The sequence below is a fragment of the Diabrotica undecimpunctata genome, chromosome 6 (genome assembly GCF_040954645.1).
Source record: "Diabrotica undecimpunctata isolate CICGRU chromosome 6, icDiaUnde3, whole genome shotgun sequence".
Classification (NCBI taxonomy): Eukaryota; Metazoa; Arthropoda; class Insecta; order Coleoptera; family Chrysomelidae; genus Diabrotica; species Diabrotica undecimpunctata.
This window is the reverse complement of record NC_092808.1, coordinates 126,083,460-126,095,749: the sequence shown is the minus strand read 5'-3', so window position 1 is coordinate 126,095,749 and position 12,290 is coordinate 126,083,460. Positions and strand designations below refer to the sequence as shown.

General features: G+C 33.8%; 1 protein-coding gene across 2 annotated transcripts in view; it reads left to right on the top strand.

Moving 5' to 3' along the window:
- The first annotated feature begins 322 nt into the window (after positions 1-322).
- The window catches only part of mnd (L-type amino acid transporter minidiscs), an 89,121-nt gene continuing 77,153 nt past the window's right edge, over positions 323-12,290 (top strand). For both annotated transcript variants that reach the window (XR_011951272.1, XM_072535325.1), the window contains exon 1: positions 323-683. Coding sequence is in view for 1 of the 2 variants with exons in the window: in XM_072535325.1 (XP_072391426.1) it covers positions 434-683 (250 nt within the window). In the remaining variant the exon portion in view is untranslated. The remainder of the gene's footprint in view (positions 684-12,290) is intronic.

Genomic DNA, 12,290 nt, shown 5'->3' with positions numbered 1-12,290 from the left:
ACCAAAGCAAGGACAAAGACAAACCAAAACCAAACAAAGAACGTAAAGGCGGGAAAAGGTAACGGTCAAGACAACAATTAAAATAAAAAGACCTGACTTGGACTGTGACACAGAGTATATACTATGGACTGACAATTGACAATGATACATGATAAAATGAATGAAAAATGAAACTAAGAGAATGTTGTTTCGATACTAGTATTTTCATTCGATACTAGTACTCGGTATCGAATACGTTTTCATTCGATACCGAGTACTCAGTATCGAATGAAAGTATCGATACCATATGAGTATTTAGTAGTATCGAATCATCCCTACCTTTCGTTTATTTCGGTTTTGAAACGGTAAAGGTAGGGTATGGGTATGTTGACAGCGCGCTAAAACACGTGGTGAAGTTGTAGTGCTTGTGGACTGTGTTTTAATTTATTTTAAAATGGAAAAAGATCTGAAAATGACTTCTACGGAAGAAAAACCCGACGATGATTCATCAGGGATACAAATGAAAAAGGAATTATCTCTTATGGACGGGGTGGCAATTATTGTTGGGGTTATTATTGGTTCCGGAATTTTTGTTTCTCCCAAGGGTGTTTTAAAAGTTTCTGGTTCTATTGGATTAGCTATAATAGTTTGGATACTTTCGGGAGCTTTGTCAATGATCGGGGCATTATGTTACACCGAGTTAGGTAAGTAAATATTTGTTACTTTCACGTTTATAGTCAAAACATTCAAACATTTAAAATTTGAATTTTCAAAATGCAAACATATTGTTTTACTGGGAAATACGTGTATTTTAAAAATAATTATCTGATACGGTTATCATATTTTCATCCACTTTTTAAAATGAAATACATATTTACGCACATAACTAACTCACTTCGTGTATTTAAGGAAGCCGATAAATCTAAAAACTTTTTTGTTTATTGCATCATGCATATTTTTTATTTTTGAATGTATGAGAACATTTTAAAACAATTTCTTTATTTTATAATATTGGTAATATTGGAACTTAAATAGAATTTAGGTCAACTCTAATAAATATCCTTTTAGATATTATAAATAAACACACATTTATAATTCAAAGATAAGCCGGCATGAGTAGGTAATTAGGTTATGTGTGTTGTGTGTACCAGCTGGTCCATGCGTTATCATATTTTGAAAAGGATAATAGAATATATTTAAAAATATACACGTAAGTGATATATTTATTATAAAAAAATTCACATTTATTAGAAAATAATAAATTATTAATACATATTATCTTTTGAAATAAATATTTGACTCAAAGGAAAAGATTTAATTTTCAACAATCAAAAATAAATATTTACTACATATTGCAGTTATCGAAAAAAAAAAATGTAATAAACCATTGCAAAAGGGTTAAATAGTTGAAACGGCTTACTAGGCCAGAAAAATAAGAAAAAGTACCCCGTTTGTGACACTGGCCAGGCAAACGGCAGTTCTTTTGAATAGTATGGACTATGGACCTCTGTAACAACAACCTATATCCTTCTTGCAGTCGATTTTTGGGACTTTAGTTATTAACAAATTAAGGTCAAAAACGGTAAATTTTCACGAAGCATGAAGCATCTGAAAAAAATTGTAGGGTAATAACTATTTGCTGCTTAGAAAGTTGCAAAATACTTTTTTATAAGTTAATAACTTTGTTTATAAAATTATAAAGAATTATAAAAATTAAAAAATTAAAACAAAATTAGATAAACTTAAATAAAACTAAAAAATTAAATAAAATTAAACACACTTTAATGAAATTAAAAAAAATTTAATAACATTAAGTAAAATTAAATAAAAGAAAGAAAATTAAAAAGAAATAAATAAGATTAAACAAAATTATATAATATTAAAATTATATACAATTAAATGAAATTAAATAAAATTAAGTTAAATAAAAAAAATAAAAGAAAAAAAAATAAAATTATATAAAATTAAATAAAATAAAATTAAATTAAAAAAAATAAATAAAATTAATTAAGTAAAATAAAATTAAGTATATAAAATTGCTTAGTAAGTAAAATTAATAAAAATAGTCCTATATAAAAAAAATTATAAAATATCTTAAAAAGTTAAAAAAATAAAAATATATATATATATGATGAATAAATTCTATATTATATTTAACAAATTTTAAAAATTACTAAAATCATTATAGAAAATTTTTTGAGAAAGAAATTAAAATTTTTTAATTTCGATAGATTTTAAATGTGTAGTGTTGTTACAAAAAATATTAACAATTCAGTTTTAAGCAGGTATAAGATAAATTTAATGAACGTACATAACCAGAGTATTCTCCTCCTCGCAAGTAGGAGACAGTCCAAATGTATCTTTATGTTCCGGATGTTTTATTTAAATTCTATAGTGGACTTCGGAATTCTATATTTTTTTTTTCTGCTGTTCTATACGATTCAGTGCCATTTTGGACATCCTTAACAGCTTCTATAAGTTTAATCTGATCGTACCTATTTTCTAAGTTTAGGCATTTTATAATCCTAAAAAATCAATTTAGTGATTGGACAGTCACATTTAGTTATTGGACGGTCAAATTTAGTTATTGGACATCTGTAAAATAACTGTCAAATCGATTACTAAATTAACTAGCGGACCAACTCGACATCGAGTTTTTTAAATGAAATTTTTATTTTGCGAGAAAAATTAAGAGATCAATACAAACAATATAAGCAAGAATATACATAACATTCATCAATAATAATGCAAGTAAAAAAAAAGTGATTATGGAAGTCGACCTCAAAACCGGAGTGCAATTTTTAGTTCATCAAATGTCGACATGGATATCATTTAGCAGTTAATTTTGCATGCTGATCACGAATCCGGTGTCAGATTTGCTCTATCTTGACGTTTTATGCGCGTTTCGGGTCACTTCCGGTGTCGGATCGCAACCGGAAGTACATATTTAGATTCGTCTCGACGAGACCTTTCGATCCATATATACATTGTGGGGTCTAAATCTTAAAGTAAATTTTAACTTCCGGTCATCTCAAAACCGGAAGTGAATTTTTGTACCAAAAGTATATCTTGACAATCTAATACGTAATACTAATAATATTCCGAAAAAATATTTTAATTATCTAATATGGTTTTTGAGTAAAGTGGTGGACAAGAAAAGGGCTTAGCGTTTTAGTATATAAGATTTTACTGCTTTCTCCAGTTAGTTATACGTAAACCCGTTGAAAATTGTAGAAATATGTGGTAAGTATAGTTATCTAGTGATTGGACAAGTGTCCCATAATAGAATTCAGCAAGTTTTCTAGTTTAGTTATTGGACAGGCGTAATTAAATCCGAATTAAAATTCCTATTACTGTACGCGATCTACCTTAGGGACTATAAGTGCCTTTACTACACCCTTTTAAATAAAAATACAATCTTACCTTAAAAATAACACGTATCTTTGAAAAAAAAAGTCAGAGCAGATGCTTAACACAACGCTTAAATGTCACTTCACTCACATAATCTAAAAATATTTACCGCCAAAATCACAGAACCCGTTAAAGGCAGAACATAGCCATAAGAATGTATGTAATATAAAAACGAGTAGTGCCACCTAGTGAAATATACTCTTGTTAGCACTTGCAGAAATCTTATAATCGTAAGTTAACACTGTAATGTCTAATAACTGTCTCGTGCCCAATAACTGGCGTTTTACCCTACTGTCAATAAATTTAATAAATAAATTTTGTCCCAGTGTCCAACAGAGTAATACTACTGCAAATAAGAGCCAATCCAGTGAATGTAAACATAATACAAATATACGCTCCCACTGCAGATAAAGACGACGAGGAAGTAGAGACTCTCTACCAAAGCATAGAGGATATATTAGAACAAATACCTAAACCACAGATGAGGCCGAACGGAAAACGTCTCTAAGGGGACCTTTTTGGTTAGGACAAAGAAACGAAAGAGGTGACAGACTAGAAATATTCGCAGAAGATAACAAGCTAGTGGTTCTAAACACATTTTATAAACTACCACCGAGGAGATTGTATACATGGAAGGCACCAGCAGATAAACCCCATAACGTAATTAGAAACCAGATAGATTATATATTGGTAAATAGAAGATTCAGAAACAGTTTTAAATCTGTCAAAACATATCCAGGAGCGGACATTGAATCTGACCACATACCTTTAGTGGGAGTCATGGATGTGAGACTGAAGACAATAAAGAAAAGTCTAGACCTAACTACGACATGACAGCCCTGCAACATCCGGAAGTTAAAAAGCAAGTGGGGGAATATATTAACAACCAAGTTAAACAACTAAAAGAAGAAAATAACATCCAACGAGAAATCAATCAATTCAAAGAAATAATTAAGAAAACTAAACAAGATCTGCTAAAACCAAACAAAGAAACAAAGAAGAAATCTTGGATGACTCCAGAAATCCTTCACTTAATGGAATGCAGAAGGTTCATTAAAGGAAATAAAGATGAATATAAAAAAATGCAGGCTTACATTAGAAGAAAAATAAGAGAAGCTAAAGAAAAAGAAGCTGTGGAGAAATGTAAAGAAATAGAAAGACTACAAGCCAAGCATGACAATTTTAATGTACACAAAAAGGTAAAAGAAATAACGGGTACTTTTAAAAAGCGAACACAAATGAAACTCATAGACACCAATGGAAAATTAATCATTGACACCCAAGAGATGAAAGACAAATAGAGAATATATTTGGAGACACTTTTTCAAGATCAAAGAACGGATTATAGGCATCCATTTTCAGAGAGGATGACGGGCCCGCACATACTTAAATCCGAGGTAGAAGAAGCAATAAAACGGATGAAAAGCAGGAAAGCTGTAGGGCCTGATAATATCGAAGCTGAATTTTTAAAACTCTTGGAGGAAGAAGGAATAAATTGGATCACGGCTGTCTTCAATAAAATATACAATACAGGAATCATCCCTGATGAATGGCTAGAATCAGAATTCATAGCGATACCTAAAAAACAGGGGGCTAAAAAGTGCGAAGAATATCGAACAATCAGCCTAATGAGCCACATGTTGAAACTGTTTCTTAGAGTCATCCATGGAAGAATTTATAAGAAGTGCGAGGAACAAATATCGGACAGACAGTTCGGCTTCATTAACGCAGTGGGTACCAGAGAGGCACTTTTCGGAGTACAAGTACTGATTCAAAGATGCAGGGACGTTAACTGCGACGTATACGCGTGCTTGATCGACTATGAAAAGGCATTTGACAGAGTTCAACATCAAAAGATGATAAACATTTTAAAAGAAGCAAACCTGGATGACAAAGACCTCAGAATAATTTCAGAACTATACTGGAATCAGACCGCATACATGAAAATTAACGGAGAAGAAACAGATTACATAAAAATACTACGTGGAGTTAGACAGGGATGTATCCTATCGCCGTTGATATTTAATATGTACTCAGAGAAAATTTTTAACAAGGCTCTTTACGGAATAGACGAAGGCATCCTTCTAAATGGTGAAAGAGTAAACAATGTTAGATATGCCGACGACACCATGGTGATAGCAGATAGTTTAGAGGGACTTATGGGCAGAATAAACGAGTACAGTCAACAGTACGGACTAAACATTAATACCCACAAAACGAAACAAATGATTATCAGCAAGGAGAATATAAATGGGGCTCATCTATACATTAATGGGACGCAGATAGAGCGAGTAAAACAGTATTGCTACCTGGGAACTATTATAAATGAACAGTGGAGCAATGTACAGGAAATAAAGTGCCGCATAGGAAAGGCAAGAACGGTCTTTAACAAAATGAGCGCCATCTTCAAAAGTCATAACATATCCCTAGATACAAAAATGAGACATTTGAGATGCTATGTTTTCTCTGTGTTGTTGTACGGGGCGGAGGCATGGACGCTTACAGATACCACTATTAAAAAACTTGAAGCATTTGAGGTGTGGCTTTATAGAAGAATGCTGAGAATATCATGGACAGCAAGGATCACGAACAAGGAAGTTCTAGAAAAAATGAAGAAGGAGCCAGAGATAGTGTTTACGATCAAACGCATAAAATTGCAATATCTGGGACACGTTATGAGAAATCAGCACCGTTACTCCCTGCTGCAGTCTATATTGCAAGGTAAAGTCAAAGGTAAGCGAGGACCCGGTAGAAGGAGAATATCATGGCTGCGGAATTTAAGAACATGGTTTAAGAAAACCTCAACGGAGCTGTTTCGAGCCGCAGCGAGCAAGGTCATGATTGCCAATATGATTTCCAACATCCGAAACGGATAGGAACCAGAAGAAGAAGAAGAAGTCAATAAATTAGTAAAAAAGTTTAACGAAACTGGTTCACTAAAATATTTATCGAAATCAGGGCACGGAAAAATTGCATCAACTGAAAACAAATCTTTAGATGTTTGTGTCCTGTTAGAAGACGATCCTCACTTGGATCTACTAGATAAATATCCAGGGAACTTGAGATTTCGCAAACATCCGTAATGAAAATTTTACGTGAAATTAAATTCCTCCCTACAAAATAAGATTATTTACTCAAATAAAAGACAGATTCGAGCAGTTTTTTATTAAATCTTGCCCAACTACTTTCGCTCTCAGAGCATCTTAAGGCTTCAGGGGCATCTGAAATACGCCAAGAAACGTTTTTCCAAGTGAGGGAAAATTAGTTAACTTCGAAACAATTCGAAGTTGATGGTTGATAAAAAATGTTTATATAACGTTTTAGACTTACTTCGTCAAAAATGTTGGCTATCCAGCACGTCAATGAATGTTATATACATTAAATAATAAAAAGGCGTCCTTTTAACCGATTTTAATAAATAGTCATCTTTTTGGTCTACGAATATTTAACATTCCGCGTATGAATTTTGCACCGAAGTAAAATTCCATATATAGTCGGTTCGCTATATTTACGCGGGTTTCGGATTAACAAAATTGTGCTAATGACTCATTGATAACCAGTTGCAGTAAACGACTTCCCAGAAAATTAGGTAAAAACTGCATTAATGGTCATATTTTAAAATACATTAAAATAACATTAGGGTAGGTATAAATTTGTTACAATATTGCAGTTGAATTGATTCTTTGCCAATGTTGACATTGTATGTTTGGTGAAAATATTTAAAAATGCCTAGACGTGTGTTAGATGTAGATAGTCTAATTTGTAGTGTACATAAGTATTTTACGGATGAAAAAGAAAATGGTGGTCCTTTAAAATCGGTAATGTCTGTTCAACAACGCGTATGTGATGCTCTAGGAATTAGTGAAACCTAACTGAGAGGAGTATTACAAAATCGCAATAATGAACGGCCGAAATAAGATCACCGAAAAACTCGCCTATCATTGAAAACGAAAGATATTCCAGATGGAAAAAAATTTGAAATTCGTGATACCTTTTATCGAATGCGAGCCAACAAGGAACATGTGACCTTAAATACAATTCTCTCGGAATTAAAAGATAGAAAATTTGACGAAATTGGCAGAACAAGTCTATGGCAAGTGATACATAATTTGGGTTTCAAATTTCAAAAGGAGGATAACAGAAAAGCCCTTTGTGAAAGAAGTTCTGTTGTGCATAAAAGAATTAACTTTCTAAGAAAATATTCTAAATTAAAAGAAGAAAGGGCAAATTTTATATATTTAGACGAAACATGGATATTTTCTAGGGGTGCAACCAAGAGAATATGGCAAGATGATAACGTAAAGTCTATCAAACATACTGATGGAGAAGGGAAGCGACACATAATTTTACATGCAGGAGGGAAATCGAGTTTTATAGAAGGTGCTGCTTTAATATTTTCACGATTATCACGATAATATGAACACAGAAATGTTTGTAAAATGGTTACATGAAAAACTTCTCCCAGGTTTAAGTGAGCCCAGCGTAATTATTTTAGACAATGCACCTTACCATTCTGAAGTATTAAACAAAAGTCCAACGAATTCTTGGACTGTTAATAAAATTAAAGAATGGTTGACAAAGGAACATATACCATTTACACAACATATTTTAAAATCAGAATTATTACGCTTGGCAAATATCCACGCAAAACCAAAAACCTTTGTTGTGGATCAGATTATTGAAAGTTACGGTCATCAAGTTTTACGTCTGCCACCGTATCATTGCCAGTTTAATCCCATCGAATATATATGGGGAATAGCAAAACAATATTATGACAACTATATTGGGCCTAACGGTTATAGCGACGACGCAGTTCGGGAAACTTGGCGAAAGGCACTATCAATTGTAACTCCAGAAGTGTGGTGCAACTGTATATTCAAGTGCGAGAAACTAATAGAAGATTGGTGGACTCGTGAAAATAAAATAAACGAAATAAGTCCAATCATAATAACAATTAATGGTGATGACAGTGATGATGAGGACGATTATGATATTTTTGATGATAATGACTGATTTTCATTTTTGTTGGCAAGTTAAATTTTTTTATTTTTCATTAGAAATTCTCTCCATGGAACAAATATACATAGACCATATTTTCTGTGTGAAGTGTAATATACAATTATTATTAGGTTTATATTAGTCACATTAGACTCCATTAATGAAGTAATTCTCCTTATTATACTGTCAATTATATAAAAGATTTTCCATTATTATTTAATTAAAAAAAGTTATGGATTATTTTTCATTTCATTTGACCAGTTGATATTTCCCCAAAGAGCAGGTAATTGAAACTGGGTACTTACAATAAAATGTTTAATCCGAAACCCGCGTAAATATAGCGAACCGACTTTACGTGTTTGGCACCTCGCCGCCTATTGGTTGAAACATGGCCACGTGCCGCAAAGAACCAATATCGAAAAGTCCTAGGTGCTAAATACATATTATACGGAATATTATTAGATGCTTCCGGGTGGCGGGTGTGTTCTCAAATTTCCAAATTTGAGTTTTTGGCATAAAAGAGTGGATATTTTCTGTATAATTCGTCGTATGTATTTAATTAGTCACCATCTAGTAATTATTCAAAAACAGTTCTTTAGTTTGATTTTTATAGTCCTCGTTTTTACGTACGAAATTGAATTTACATAAGCATGTTTGCGACTGCGGTTTAATATTATCTATTACATAAATAATATTATCAACACAATAATTCAAACAACTGTTGAAATACAAAGTAACGGAAATTATTGCGGTGTAGAGTGGAGGTGTTGAGTATTTTAAAGGAACCTGGAATCCGCAAAAACATTTGAAGAGATAAAAGACTTACAAAAAAAAACACGATGATAAACTTCTCCACAAGAAAATAAAGGAAATAAAACTAGAAATAGAAATAATAGACAGTGTGGCACGATAATAAATATGACTGATAGGGTCCTGACCATATTTAAAGAATTACACGACGAATGGATATAAAATCGATTTTGACAACAAGGAAGAAGATATTAACACACGTATAAACATTGAAAATAATTTACCTATTCAAACATCAGAAGTAAAATACGCTTTGAATAACATGAAAACTACACTTACCGGCACGAAAAACGGAGCACTTGCATTTTTAAAACATAAACTTAAAAATTTAATTCTCTTTAAACTTTTATTATTATAATAACATAAACGAAACAAAATGTTTCGCTATATCTACCAATTCTGATGTTAGTGTATGGTTTGAAGAGGGCTGTGAACATGTTCAGGTAGGTACACGATTATGGTTGGTAAACTGATCCGGAACGTATTCGGAATTAAGTCAGGAACAACTATTCATAAATTAACTAAGCGTAGACATTTTAACCCCAGGACATTGTCCTGGGGTTGAGAAATCGGCCTTGGAGGCGGATGAACAAAAAAAAACTATCAATTGCATAAGAATGTAGAAGCTAAGGAGAAACCACTACATTAAAGATTCTACACAGATATATCTAATACAATTGTCATGGCTGTACAAAAAAGTAACTCATGTTACTGATCATGGATATCGGAGGCCAAAATCCGGCAGGGGAGGCAAATCACACATAGACCACAGGGCCTCTCAGGTCGATATCAAACGAAATCCCTGTAAAATACCCATTAGGAACACATCGTCCAAAAAGAAGACTAAAATCGACAGAAAGTGTATGAAGATAGGCACGTGGAATGTTAAGTCAATATACCAAGCAGGTACAGTCCATAATGTCATTCAGGAAATGGAAAGACTTGACATAAAAATATTAGGACTAAGTGAGACCAGATGGCCTAATTCAGGTGACATATTAGTAGGCCAAACAAAGATATACTACTCTGATAATGACAATGACTCTCACTGGAACTGAGTAGCGATATTAGTTGACAAAACTACCCAGAAATTTGTAAATGGCTTCTTACCCATCTCGGATAGAGTTATGATGGTAACACTAAAAACAGCTCAATCTAGAGTCAATATAATTCAAGTATATGCTCCCACAGCAGAAAAGTCGGATGAAGAGCTTGAACAGTTTTATAATGAATTACAACAAGCTTTAGAAGTAACCAAGTCTAGAGACGTTACAATACTCATGGGAGATCTAAATGCAAAAATCGGTAGAGGAACTTCAAGGTGATTTTACTGGAAACTTTGGACTGCGTTCCCGTAACGAGATAGGAGCCAGATTGGCTCAATTCTGCCAAGAGACCGATTTTATTGTCGCAAGTACTTATTATGATCTGCTGCCCAAGAGACTCTATACATGGAAATCTCCAGCAGACAATCAACATAACGTCATCAGAAACCAAATTGACTACCTTCTCATCTGCAAACGATACCGAAATTCCATAAAATCAGTAAAATCATACCCCGGAGCTGATGTGAGATAAGATCACAACCCAGTTGAAGGAAGGTTTAGAATTAATCTAAAAAAGCTTGTGGCTAAAACTAAAGTAGAGAGGATACAAGTATCCCGTTTGAGAGATCCATCAACAAAAGAGCAAGTCACACTAAAAATTAAAGAAGAGTTCACCAAAATATAAATTATTCCTACTGAAGATGCGAACAGGAAATGGCATATGTTAAAGGATGCTCTTATACGCACGTGAGACAACACTAACACCTAAGCTGATCAAGAATAAAAATGAATGGATGACCGACGAGATTCTGGATCTCATGGAAGTAAGGAGATCTTATAAAACCAAAGACAAAAACATGTATAATATTATACACACAGAAATAAGGAGAAAGGTCAGAGATGCAAAGGAAAGATGGTATAGTGACAGATGCGAAAAGATTGAACAGTTGGTAGAGAAACATGATAACTTAAACCTTCATAAAAAAAGTAGGGAAATAACAGGCACTAATATTAAGAAAAAATCAAACATACTGCTGGATAAAAACGGCAAAATAATTATAGACGTCAGTGAAAGGCTTAGAAGTTGGCTGGAATATATTCAAGAGCTATTTAAAGACGAACGGACTGAGATAGTACTAGAGCAGGAAAAGTTCGACAACGGCCCAGACATAACACAAGATGAGGTATTAGAGGCGATAAAGCGAATAAAGAACAACAAGGCAACAGGTCCTAACGAAATACATGTAGACATAGACGGTTAATAGAAGAAAAGTAAATTTAAATATTGGTCGACTTATGTAGCCAAGTGCTCGGTCAAGAGTGACCAATGAGCACTCTTGGCGCGCATCGCCCCGCCTTCCTTCCTTTTCCAATTTTTTCATTAGTCTTTTGGTTTGGAATCTTGTAAAATATTATGTATAAATATTAATTGATTTCCAAACCAAAGGACAGTCTACCTCGGTCTGTCCTAGAGCCCTAAACTCTAGGGAGCCGACTAGCGGGGCTCTGCTCCACCTACCTTAGACTCTGAGGCTTTGTCTTCGCTTTCTACGAATTAGTTTTATTTTACCCTTCGAAAAGAACAATTCAACGTCCCAACTTGAATAAGGGATAAGTGCCTAGGGTGTTTTGCACACCGACTTCACGAAATATCCTAGAGCAGAGCGTATAGCAGAGTGGATAAGTTCATAGGTCCACTCTAGCTACGACGACAATGCGCCCAACCAATGGATTAAAATCCGAACCTACGAACCAATTTCTGACCCACAGAAGGCAACACTCCATAGACTTTAACATGGGTTAAAGTCAAGTGAACAGTGGGGAGAGCCACGGAGTGTTAGAAAGTTATATTCTAACACTCCGCCATCGAGCTTTGCAGCAATCCTGATGCCTTCAGTGTACCAGGTGTCTCAGTGAGCCAGCCTTCTTCGACGTTTTGAAGCCCCGGAAGCTACGAAAATCCTGGAGTAGCCACAGTCCCTGCCTGCTCTCCAGATATGTGGTCCGCGTCACCACGGAGCCCCAGACAAACTCGCCTACGAGACC